This window comes from Ptychodera flava, chromosome 16 (genome assembly GCF_041260155.1).
Source record: "Ptychodera flava strain L36383 chromosome 16, AS_Pfla_20210202, whole genome shotgun sequence".
Lineage (NCBI taxonomy): Eukaryota > Metazoa > Hemichordata > Enteropneusta > Ptychoderidae > Ptychodera > Ptychodera flava.
In genome coordinates, this window is record NC_091943.1 from 19,592,196 (window position 1) to 19,605,781 (window position 13,586).

At 36.8% G+C, this 13,586-nt stretch overlaps 1 protein-coding gene across 1 annotated transcript; it reads right to left on the reverse strand.

Moving 5' to 3' along the window:
* Nucleotides 1–3,072: 3,072 nt before the first annotated feature.
* On the reverse strand, nt 3,073–5,362 carry LOC139114926 (uncharacterized). The gene is made up of 3 exons (XM_070676847.1): nt 5,174–5,362; nt 4,240–4,461; nt 3,073–3,590 (listed from the first exon to the last, which is right to left on the reverse strand). Exons 1-3 carry the CDS (start codon nt 5,256–5,258, stop codon nt 3,466–3,468), a joined length of 432 nt encoding a protein of 143 aa, XP_070532948.1. The 5' UTR covers nt 5,259–5,362; the 3' UTR covers nt 3,073–3,465.
* Nucleotides 5,363–13,586: the final 8,224 nt, after the last annotated feature.

A 13,586-nucleotide genomic window follows, 5' to 3' on the forward strand; every position in this document is an offset into this window, starting at 1 on the left:
TTTCGAAAGAGGATTGATGAAAGATTCTTTGAGGAAAAATTGAGGAAAAGTTTTAGTCTCTTACTTTCGAGGCGCATACTGACGAACAAACAAACAATATCTGCATCATTTCTGGTTGACAATGCACGCTTTTACTACCTTTACGTAGAAGACTGTTGGATTAAAAATGTCTTGTCAGAAAAGCGGTAGCACATAATATATTTCTTGACTGGAGAATTTGTTCAACGACGTGCACCGCCTTGCCTTTTGTTCTAGGACGGGACAAGTTCAGTAAACACAATTGGAACTATTTTGTGATTATAAGATCTTGCGCATTTGTTATAATCTATTTAAAAATCGTCAATCTAACAGTGCTTTTGTGTGAAGATGCGGTCCAATTTCGTAAATTATTGATCATTGCACAATCATCAAATACATCTCCTACACATTTTACAATTTGTCTAGCTTCTCGCACTCTCAGGAAAGGAGAACCCATTAAATGTAACTGATTTGTCAATTTTGTTCAGGTTTAAGGGAAAATACAAATTCCCTTTCCCAGGTTGATTTGTAGGCATTTGCTATTCTCACCAAATGATGTATGATAAAATTGTAAATTTTTGATGGAAAAATGGCCTTCTACATTTACCCGTGTCAGTTCTGCAGTGGTGTTTGTTTTTTTGGTGATTTATCTTTCAAATGATTTGGTAGATGTTAAGAAAATGTCTTGTACATGTATTCATTGCATATACAAGGAAATGAGACCTGGTAAATTTGATGAAATTACCCTTATCTTGTGAGTGTGCTAATTAATGCTGGAAAATTTTGAAAAAATCACTGAAATATTTCAGTCCTTCTTTTAAAAATTATCTTTTGTTGGTAGATGCAAAGAAATTAAATCAATATCATCTATCTGTTGAAACCTTAAAATATTAACGCTAGGAACAAACAGTTGTTGTCTGGAATTTTTAGAGATGGTCAGAGATGTCTTTGAAGCTTTCAGGGACCACTCTGGGGAGACCCTAAATTTTTTAGAGACCACACTGATGTGACCTTGAAACTTTCAGAGACCACCCAGATGGGTCCTTGAAACTTTCGGGGACCACCCAGATGGGTCCTTGAAACTTTCAGGGACCACTCAGATGTGCCCCTGAATCTTTCAAGGACTATCCCGATGTGACCTCAAAACTTTCAGGGACCACCCAGATGGGTCCTTGAAACTTTCGAGGACCACCCAGATGGGTCCTTGAAACTTTCAGGGACCACTCAGATATGCCCATGAATCTTTCAAGGACTATCCCGATGTGACCTGGAAACTTTCAGGGGCAACCCAGATGGGTCCTTGAAACATTCGGGGACCACTCAGATGTGCCCCTGAATCTTTCAAGGATTATCCCGATGTGACCTCAAAACTTTCAGGACCACCCAGATGGGTCCTTGAAACTTTCGGGGACCACCCAGATGGGTCCTTGAAACTTTCAGGGACCACTCAGATATGCCCATGAATCTTTCAAGGACTATCCCGATGTGACCTGGAAACTTTCAGGGACCACCCAGATGGGTCCTTGAAACTTTCGGGGACCACCCAGATGAGTCCTTGAAACTTTCAGGGACCACTCAGATATGCCCCTGAATCTTTCAAGGACTATCCCGATGTGACCTTGAAACTTTCAGAGACCACCCAGATGGGTCCTTGAAACTTTCGGGGACCACCCAGATGGGTCCTTGAAACTTTCAGGGACCACTCAGATATGCCCATGAATCTTTCAAGGACTATCCCGATGTGACCTGGAAACTTTCAGGGACCACCCAGATGGGTCCTTGAAACTTTCAGGGACAACCCAGATGAGTCCTTGAAACTTTCAGGGACCACTCAGATGTGCCCCTGAATCTTTCAAGGACTATCCGGATGTGACCTTGAAACTTTCAGGGACCACCCAGATGGGTCCTTGAAACTTTCAGGGACCACCCAGATGAGTCCTTGAAACTTTCAGGGACCACTCAGATGTGTCCCTGAATCTTTCAAGGACTATCCCGATGTGACCTTGAAACTTTCAGAGACCACCCAGATGGGTCCTTGAAACTTTCAGGGACCACCCAGATGGGTCCTTGAAACTTTCAGGGACCACTGAGATGAGTCCTTGAAACTTTCAGGGACCACCCATATGGGTCCTTGAAACTTTCAGGGACCACCCAGATGAGTCCTTGAAACTTTCAGGGACCACCTTGATATGACCCTGAATCTTTAAAGGACTATTCTGATGTGACCACCCAGCTGAGTCCTTGAACCTTTCAAGGGCTTTTGAGGTAAAATTTTGATTTTCTCAGGGATCAATGTGTGACGGACTTTGTAACGGTAAGGAACATGCAGTTGTTACACTCGCCATCGAGAACCATAAGAAATGACCTTAAAACAAACAGGGTCTACTTATATATATGACATCAGAGAAATATTAGAGTCAAAAAGGTCATGTAAATGGTATGCTATGGATAGTTTTATTTCCTGAGATATTAATATTCCAACAAAAAAAATTTGAACAAACCATATCAAAGAATTTCCAGTTTGTCCTTCTACATTTAAAATGATTCTAAACAAGTTATCATTGATAATGGGTACTAACTACTTTAATTACAAGTCTGCAGACAGGATAGAGTCCTCTTCATTACTTAGGTTTTTGATAAAAATACTGCAATACAGATGGCGCTCAATGGCGGAGAATGAGTTCCATGGTGGTGAAAAAATAAAACCAATGTAAGCCGCCACACTTATTACAAAAGGTCATTAAAATGAATCAATTAGTACTTAATCGACAGGGTGCTGCCAAACATTTTTGCATGCTATCATAACACTGACAGATTATCGTTGGTACCATATTTCATAAAGTTTTGATGCAGTATTTACAACACTATGAGATCAACATCTGTACCAACTTTCATCAAATTTGATGCAGTATTTGTGGATATATCACTCTAATTAGGAAAGTTAATTACATAAGCAATTACTAATTAATTAACATGACACTGATAAATATCTTTTTCACTGTTAAAGCAATGTGAGCTCAGCATCTGTACCACGTTTCATGAAATTTGATGCAGTATTTCTTGACATATCAGCCTAATTACGAAACTTAAGTAATTGACATGATACTGCTACATGACGTGAAAGAAATTGATGAGCATATGTATGGAATAGGTCAATGTCCTCGTACTAACTTTGAATGATACTGGTGGAAATATGTTAGAGTTATGGCTCTGTAAATGAAAAAATCGTGACAAAATGGCTGCCAAACAGCCATATACAATCTTACTGTCTAAAAAATCCACATGCATACGTATAACATAAGTCAATGTCCATGTACCAGCTTTGAATAAAATTGGTTGAGACTTGCCAGAGTTATGGCTCTCAACATGAAAAAACCATGACAAAATGGCCATATTGGATAATATAATGGCCGACCAGTGGATAGTCATTGCTGTACAAGATGGTCTTCATTCATCGGCGTCGATGTCCATTACGGCACTTAAAATGTCGCACACAATGTGTAATCTCGGAAGACTCCTGTCAGTGTAGACGCAGTGTCTGCCAACATTTACCGCAGCCAAAATTCCAGTTCCTGTCATGTAAATATGAGGATTTGCATTAGTGTCCAAATTCCAAGTATTATATTACACAAGTTCGGATGATTGTCACTTGTTTATTGATGTAAAAAAATTTTTGAGCTATAGAAAAATAATTACACAAAACAAGATCTGTTGCCTTGGCTGAAGAAACCTGATGCCATGAATATTACTTAAGCCTTTGGACACTCTAAGGCACCACACAACCACTGAAATTTAAATACCAAATCCAGGAATGAGTTCTGTACAAATATAACATGGAATAGGCAATAATACATAGAAGTCATATATATATGTTTCATCTCACTTCTGTAGCAAGATAATAAAAGATTTTAAAATGGAATAGGAAATTTAAGTGTGTGATTTTGTATTTGATAGTGGTATTTTAGGAAAGTGGAGAAAAACATTTTGTAAAAATTATTTTTCACATATTTTGAACAAAGCCACTGATGCATCAAACAATCTTGATGAATAAGTACATTTTCTTATTGCTACATTATTCATTTAGATTGTACAAGCTGTGCACCAAAATAAATTGTAACAATATACAGTGCTGACAAAAATTAAACCTGCACAATGAAAGATGGCACAAGTTGTAAAAAATGCAAAATAAAAACATTGTCAGAAAATAAACACCATTCTCACCGTTCTCATTTTCTGATCCATGCAAGACCCACTCTCCTGGGTGACTTAACAATTCTACTAGTCTGGTATACAGACCAATAGGATTGTCCTGGTTATCAGAGTCGGCTTTCACCATCCACATGTTTTTCGTTGATCTGTCATGGTTAAAAGAAAAGTGCCTCTCCTCTCCAAAATAACCTACTGCTATACACTTCACGGAATCAACCATTCCAACTCTTTTACCTGTTGGTAAATAAATTAATATTGATAATTAATACTTGAAGACGCTATAAAAACATGGAACAGCTACATAAATACTTGCTATAAATTGCATGTAAATATGTTTGAAGGGACAGTAGCTGTAATTTTGGCTATTTTTTCAGCATTCTGGTTCTAGAAATCTACTGCAGTTTCTAATCCTTTTTCCCCTGTCATGTTGAACTGTCCTGTATTCTGCTTGTCAACATACTCTGTATGTGTGACATGACCATTGTTATTGTTGACAATTTTCAACAGTAACAATGCATGATTGTACACAAAAAGGTTGCATTGACAAATATATATTTGGTATTCATTTTGGTTCAGGATTCTCACCAGAAACTGTAGTTGAAACACAAAACAAAAATACTGAAAAAAGTTAAAAGTTACAGCTAATTGACATATAACTATTGATTACCAGTATTCTAAATATTTATAAATTAAAGAGACCACTAGTATGCTGCTGACACTCTACAAGATCACAACATAATTTACATACAATGTTAAATTTCCATTAAGTAGAATGGAAATCCTACATATGCTTGGATAATGAAGATTATGGTGATTGAAATCTACAATTAGGAGAAGTTGCTTTATGACTTACAAATCATGTATGCATGTAGCAATGTATGGCATTTATTCCTTGTTATGAAATATGTTTTTGTTTCCATTTATTGATAAAAAAGACTATGCTTACCCCTACTGCTATTCTCTATGTGGCAGAAAGCTGGCTGTACATAGCAGTTCCTGTCCTTCCTCATACATTTCATAATTTCACCCATGTTCCATGCTGTACAGATGATAGCAACATTGTGGTTTTTCTTTTGGCAATCATGATTAATTGCCTTGACTGCAACAAGAAGCCGTGATATTTCCTCTGCAGACCATTCCTGTAGTGTAACAGATTATATAGAAAAATTAATTAATGAAACAACTTTAAATTCAAACAAATTCATAAAAAACTTGTTCTGAGTTTCTTTTTAACAAAACTTAAAGGGACAAAGTCACCCATTTTTAATGAATGTTGTTTTGATATGAGATACTTTTTATATGTTGACATGTTGAAAGATACTGAATAAATAGGTGACCACGCATGTATTCGATTCTGATTTTAGACACAAGACATGAAACCAACGCGAGAATGAATAAATGGTCATGACCATGAATTCATTTTCGCGATGGTTTCATGTATTGTGTCTAAAACCTGGTTTTAGAGCTATAGAATGTCGGAGAAAGTTATTTTCTTTTTTCGTTATTCCTTTCCATAATGCACTGATTGGTAGAAATATCTGGGCCTGATATGCATGGTAAGGTAAGGTCAAGGCCCAGTAATTTTTTCATTGCTTTCTAGGCATACGTCTGGTCACCAGACCTGGGAAATACCACATGCATAAATCCTTCCAATGAAATATAAGATGCCGTAGGGTCAAAATATTTGTATGTTGACAAACAGTCTTCTACAGTATAAGAAACCTTGAGTATGTTTGTCTGATTATATAAAATAAGTATATAACAGACTGAAAACGGCTATTTTAGACTAAGGTTGAAAAGCACAGAGGCTGTAACTTTGATGATTTTGTAAGTGTTCTTGATCTGTGTTTATCAACAAAGCTTGTCTTTTAATAAAATGAACTATGCATTGCTACCTACAGTTGCCAATGACAAGTTAACAAGTACACACTTGAATTCCATAGCCTGATTGCTATGAACATAGGTGTACAATGTTCTGTGGATGACCTGAATACAAAATTTAAACAATGACAATGCAGATTATACTCATTTAAAAACTATCTACTGTTGATTGACCAATCAGAGTGCTCAATTCAGGGTGTTTTATCTACTCGTAAAGCCTTGGTCACCAAATTCCAGAGACGAATGACAGCGCCGTAGTAAACTACTGTCCAATCAAACGTGAACATGTCATATTCTGTAGGCATCTGGTATGTTTTAATATTCAAATTTGGTAACACAGCGGAAACCAGCTGCAACACAAAATCTGCTGTGCCCTAGGGCATTTATATAATGTGGCCTAGGGCATTTATAGGATGTTCCATTACATTGGAAGGCTATTTCACAAATAAGTTTTATTTCATATCCTAAACATGTTACATTGACAAAGGGGACGGTTGACGTAAAAACATTGAAAACGAAAATATATCAGTTAGGGGTGATAGTTTTTAAGTCGGATAAAACCCTCATACTCGGGCTCTTCTGGTATATAAAGTCCAACCCTACGATAAAATGTCTCGGCCTGCGGCCTCAACATTTTATCATTGGGTTGGACTTTATATACCAGATAGAGCCCTCATACTCGGGCTTTATCCTATACATAGGGTATATTCAGGGATTCAAACCAGAAACTGCAGATGATACAAACAAACAGAACAAACAAAATTAAAAAAATGACCAAAGTTACAGCTAATGGATCTTTAAACTATACACTGAGATCTTACAGTGAGATCTTGCTTGTCCTTTGTTGAAATTGGACATTTTTGAAAATAATGACACCCTCAGTCAATTTAAAGTAGAATCTCACACTGTGTGAAGTGAAATCAACATGTATACTTCAATGTGACAGCTTGTCAAATTTTTGGTTTCAAAGTTACGTTCTGGACATTGTTTGTTTAAATCGCATTTCTGAAAATTTAAGTGTGGTCTTCAAGAGTGTTCTCCAAGGCAGTTGATAGAATGGACTGGGTTCTAGGATGCAGGTTAATGGTGCTGTAGTTATGTATGATTCGTGAAAAATCTTTTACAGAAACCATACCCTCTGCGTTACACTGTATTTCAGTAAACTGGAGCATACACACTTTCACCTTCAGTACTTTTTAAAGCTCTGTTGTAAGCTTTTCACATAGGAAGGATTGTCTGTCGTCTGTCATTTTCAGAAAGCAGCCTATTTTTCAAGTACTGCTATTAATTGCTCTGGAAATTTTCATGCAAGTACTTAGGGGTAAGCTTAATCAGACTGGAACAACTTGTTGCATAATTTGCATGTGTGTATTTTAGGGACAAATTTTGGTGTTTAGGTTAAAAAATCTCTCCTCTGAAACTGCTAGTTTGATTGCTTTGAACTTTCGCTTCAGATTTCCAGGGGTGTCCTCAATCAGATGTGTTCAAATAGGTTTGAAAATTGCATTTTTGGATTTTCGGTCATTTCCTTTTTTGTATGTGTTCAAAATCCTCTTTCTATTAAACCCCTTGTCCATCTGCTGTGGTTATATTTGTTGTACACATTTCGCTTAACATTGCCTTGTGTCAGTATGCCAATATCACAGGGGAGCTCTATTGACCATTAGCTTTGTTTAATTGGCCCTTCCAAAGCTATTCCTTTTTGATCAAACTTTTCTTTAGATATTTCCAAGTAAAATATTTTTCTTTACAAATCTCAAAGACTAGATCATAAGCAAATTAGAGGTTAGCATCATATTTGCCTTTTATTTTATTTTATCATGTTGATGTATCAGTGTCATGCAAATGATCTAAAAGGGGCAATTGGATGAAAATATAAGTAAATAGGATATAAAACACCATGCTTTAAATAATATCAAAATTGCAGTCACATCAATTGTTGGCTCTGAATATTATTTTTTAGAAAAAATGAACTTAATGAACTGCAATTTTCTTATAGAGTTTGCCAAACATAGATGAAATCCCGAAGTTTGTTCAGCCAAGCATAGAGAAGCTGGATCCCATAAGGCTACAGAAAGACCTTCCTGATGCCTATGAAGGAAGGATTCCACATGAAGCAGACAGAGAATGGCTGCGGCATTTTGTTCAAGACATAGAATCCTATGCTCAAGTACGTATGAATCACATGAACGAGCTTATATTGATATCATTTGTCAAGATATTCTGAAAACATATCAATCAATCAAAGTTTTCTTTTTTACTAGATCCACTTCACATTAACCTGTCAAAGGCTTGTGTGTAGAAATTAGTTTCTGTCATTTCAGACAACAATGATGGCATAATCATAACCAGGGTTTTGCCAACATTAAAAATATTGTTGCCATTTTTCAGCAACTTGTTGACTTGTTCACATGTTTGTGAACAGCAGCATAGTATTGATATAGAAATTATGTTTATCAATGACAAAGACTAATTTTGCAGAAAGTATTTCACAGAGATAATCTCCTTCCCCTGACTTAAAATCAATGTTATTGATGAATTTTCATGCAACATACTGTACAACATAATCAGCTGAACTTAATGTTGGGATAATTGTCATACAGAGTCCTCCTGCATTAATTGATCTATTCAATTTTTACTTTCCTGATAATGGGTCAACTGTACAACATGTGTCAGTGTAGTACAAACAAAAAAATATTTGTCAACAAAATTAACAAATTGATTTTCAAAGGTAGTTTTTTTATCATCACAGCTGTGGCGAAAGGAAGATAGCCAAAATAAATTCCTAGTAGCCATTTAAATTGTTTGTGGCCATTTGCAAGTAACAGTTGATATGTGGCTTTGGGAGTTCTGATCACGACAAATGAATTTAGTCTGTATAATGAAAACAATGTGAATATGCACATAGATCACACAGAATAATCTGTGAATTAGAAGTAGCAGTTGTTTACATTGGAAACTATTTCCTTTGGCAAAGGGGCTGTTTAATTATCAGGAATATTCTTAAAGGGATAGTAGCTGTAACTTTCGATGATTATTTCACTACTTTTGTTCTGTTCAACAACGACTCATATACCAAAGTGCCAAGTATTGAGCTTCTTAACAAAGTATGTATGCTTGCATTGTTATTGTTGATATTTGAATTTTCGTCCGGACGAAAATTCAGTTGTCAACAATAACATTGTTGGTAATGCATATATTGACTGTGGTGACAAGCTGAATACTTGGCATATCAACATGATGTAGGTAGTAGAACAATAAACTGTAGGTGACACAAAGACCAAGAATGGTGAAACAATGATCAAAATTTACAGCTACTATTCCTTTAGTATTTGTCCTTAATCATATCAGTGGTAAATACACACGTTATTCCTGTAATATGTGTGGTGGCAAAGTTACATATGTGATAAATGTATGACTTTGTTTAATCCTTAATTTTAATGTATATGACTGTTTTAATACTAGGTTCCATCCAGACTACCAACCTCATGGTATTTCCATGAGTTACTGGAAGCTGCAGAGCAGAGACAGATGCGTGAAGAAAGCGTTGTACTTCCAAGGCATGTTGAAGTTATCCAAACACGCATTGAAAGAGAATGTCCAGATGTAAGTCATATGTTTCTCTTAGCTGTATGTGAAAGCAAGATGATCACCTTGATTGTAACATGACTGGATAACTTGGATTGGCATATGACACCTTGAATATCTAGTGTCATCACAGTAATTACTGGAGGACCATGGAAAACAGTGATGTGCATAATAGTATTAATAAAAATGAAAATATGTGGTTATTTGAAATGGAATGAACCAACCAACATGTACTGTTTGATATCTACAGTGCTCCCATCATGGTCCTACCAAATGGAAATGAAAATAGTAATAGTATAAGACAAATGAACAAACAAATTTTACAAAGCTCATCTTAGTGTGCTGCAAAACAATGATATATTTACTAGTATAGTAGAAATTCAGTGAAAACAACTCATACATTTTAAATATGTCAGCAGTTTCTAATGACAGGTATTGAAATTTCCTCTTTCAATATTAGGTGATAATTGGGAGAACAGTGAGGCCAGCTGCCAGTCAGAATGCAAACAGACCTGCAGGTACAGCCTCACTTGATGATGTGGCAGAAGGAAGTCTCCTGGATACCAGTGCTGTTGATAATGCAGATAGCTTTGAGAGCCTGGCAGCAGGTATGTTGGTGGCTGTCTTCATACCTCAGATCAGCCAAAGGCCACAGCTTGGGAAAGTGATGGAGGTTAACAAAGGAGACGAAACATTCAACCTGCACTGGTATTCAGGGACATGGTCTGGTGTCTGGAAGCCTTCCTTTAATGGAGCTGGAAGAAATAGGAGACCCAACATTGAGAGTGTTTGGATCCATTCAGCCATTTTCTGGGATTTTGATCTGACCGAGGGTGGTTCACTTCCAAAGAGAACAGTGACCACTCTCAGGGAACGGTACAGAGAGGTTGAAGAGGAGATGGCTGAAGATTCCGATGATGGACATACTACATGAGAGGACACAATGAAATGACCAATGACTTTCCTCACAGAGAATGCCATATCGCATAGTCAGTAGAGACCTATGACAGAGGTACACATCACAGGACTGCTTGATAAGGCTATGTACACAAGCCAGGTAATAATGCCCTGTAAACTAATAACTACCGGTAATTGTACATGCAGAATGAGGTACATGCAGATGTACATGATGTAAATGAGGTTTTTAGCTTGACTACTGTGTTTTGTGTACAATCTTTTAATTCTTTGTCTTCGACTCTATACTGATACAAGACAAGACGAGTGAACACATCAATTTTGTACCAAATCTCCTACATAGGTTGCAGACACAACCAAATCACATGATTTTTACTGCCAAAATGGAGTTTTGTGGTGATGATTTTTGTTGTGTTATTAATAGTCTTGTTAGTCCCCACGGACACCGTCCAGGGGGACTTATAGGTTTGGTCATGTGCGTCCATGTGTCCATACGTTCACGCAGATATCTCAGAGATGCCTGGAGTGATTTCATTCAAACTTCGTACAACTTCATATGTCATACATATGCACGTGGATTTGTTTGTGATACGATCCAATATGGCCGCCGTGCAGCCATTTTGTTACGATTTTTTCATGTACGGAGCCATAACTCAGGCACATCTCAATCGATTTTATTCAAAGTTGGTACAAGGACATCATACATATGCACTTCAATTTGTTTCACAATATGATCCAATATGGCCGCATGGCGGCCATTTTGTTAGAATTTTTTGCATGTCCTTAGCCATAACTGAGGCATGTCTCAACCAATTTTATTCAAAGTTATTACGAAAACATAGACCTATGTCATGCATATCCACATTGATTTTTTTTGTGATATGATCCAATATGGCCGCTGTGCGACCATTTTGTTATGATTTTTTCATGTACAGAGCCTTAACTCAGGCACATCTCAACCGATTTTATTCAAAGTTGGTTCAAGGATTTTGACCTATATTATACATATGCATGTCAATTTGTTTCTCAATATGATCCAATATGGCTGCATGGCGGCCATTTTGTTACAATTTTTTCATGTAGGGAACCATAACTCAGGCACATCTCAACCGATGTTATTCAAAGTTGGACCAAGGACATTGACCTATGTCATACATATACACATCAATTTGTTTAACGGCATGTAGCGGTATCATGTCAATTATTGAATTTTCGTAATTAGGCTAATATGTCAAGAAATACTGCATCAAATTTCATGAAACTTGGTACAGATGTTAAGCTCACATTGCTTTAACAGTGAAAAAGACATGTGTCAGTGTCAAGTTAATGAATTTGTAATTGCATATGTAATGAACCTTCCTAATTAGAGTGATATATCCACAAATACTGCGTTAAAGTTTATGAAACTTGGATTTTGATCTCATAGTTTTGTAAATACAAATCAATGACACTTAGTGGTATCATTTATATGTATAAATTAATTGCTAGTTTGCATTTACATAATGGATGTTTGTTTTTAGGGTGAATGTCCAAAGTACTGCATCAAACTTTATGAAATATGGTACCGGTGATAATCTGTCAGTGTTAGGATAGAATGCAATAATGTTTGGCAGCATCCTGTCGATTAAGTACTAATTGATTCATTTTATTGACCTTTTGTAATTAGTATGGTGACTTACATTGGTTTTATGTTTTCACCACCATGGAACTCATTAAGCCCCATCTGTATCGCAGTATTTTTAATCACAGACCTAATTAATGAAGAGGACTCTTTCCTCTCAAAGGACTTGTAATTCAAGTACAAGTGGGGACTGTGTCATTGTCAATGACTTGTTATTGATGTTATGGCATTTGCAGCCAGCCAATGGATTCATAACTTCATGACATTTTCAATCAGCCATTCAACTTTGTATTATGCTTGCTTGAAGGGTTTTGCATGTACATATTTCAAAATTTAGAAATGCATCATATGTATTGAGACATAACTTTTCTTTTATTAGGCTGGGCCAAGTAGAACATGTGCACAAATTAAAGCTTCCAATCAAATGTGTCTTGCAGTACACATGATGTTATCATTATATGAAGTTCCTGTATGTTAGGATTTTCCTTGTTCAATGTACCAAAGGGCCTACAGTTATGATAATTAATTAACAATAAATAAAACATGCGTATTTCAAGCAAATAATTCTTTGTTCATTTTTCTTTTAACAGTGATATTTGATTAACAAAACTCACAGTTAAGACAAACAGTAAAATCATTCATTCCTTCCAAGTCCATAATGTACTTTAAAATAGCAATAACAAATCATATTATGGTCATTCAATTTCTAACATTGCTCATAAATGTAACTTTAAATCCTGCACTGTTTGCAAATGACAGTGAAAGTTTTCAAGGTACTCAGAAGTGACCGCAAAGCCAGTACAGACCACTTATTTGTGACCAGAAGTATCAAGAGCGGCTCAGGCAAGACACTACATGCTTCTAGAGACGAAGATGAGTCCTTGAAACTTTAAGGGACCACCCAGAAGAGTCCTTGGAACATTCAGGGACCACCCTGATGTGACCCTGAATCTTTCAAGGACTATCCTGGTGTGACCTTTAAACTTTCAGAGACCACCCAGATGAGTCCTTGAAACTTTCAGGGACCACCCAGATGAGTCCTTGAAACTTTCAGGGACCACTCAGATGTGCCCCTGAATCTTTCAAGGACTATCCCGATGTGACCTTGGAACTTTCAGGGACCACCCAGATGGGTCCTTGAAACTTTCAGGGACCACCCAGATGAGTCCTTGAAACTTTCAGGGACCACCCAGATGGGTCCTTGAAACTTTCAGGGACCACCCAGATGGGTCCTTGAAACTTTCAGGGACCACTCAGATGTGCCCCTGAATCTTTCAAGGACTATCCCGATGTGACCTTAAAACTTTCAGGGACCGCCCAGATGAGTCCTTGAAACTTTCAGGGACCACCCAGA

Bases quoted from the DNA above. Each gene is read 5' to 3' on its own strand.
- LOC139114926 (XM_070676847.1), bottom strand. From the start codon at position 5,258: ATGGGTGAAATTATGAAATGTATGAGGAAGGACAGGAACTGCTATGTA. The intron at 4,462-5,173 runs GTAAGCATAGTC...ATTTACCAACAG, and splicing joins CATAGAGAATAGCAGTAGGG to GTAAAAGAGTTGGAATGGTT. The intron at 3,591-4,239 runs GTGAGAATGGTG...TTTACATGACAG, and splicing joins TGGATCAGAAAATGAGAACG to GAACTGGAATTTTGGCTGCG.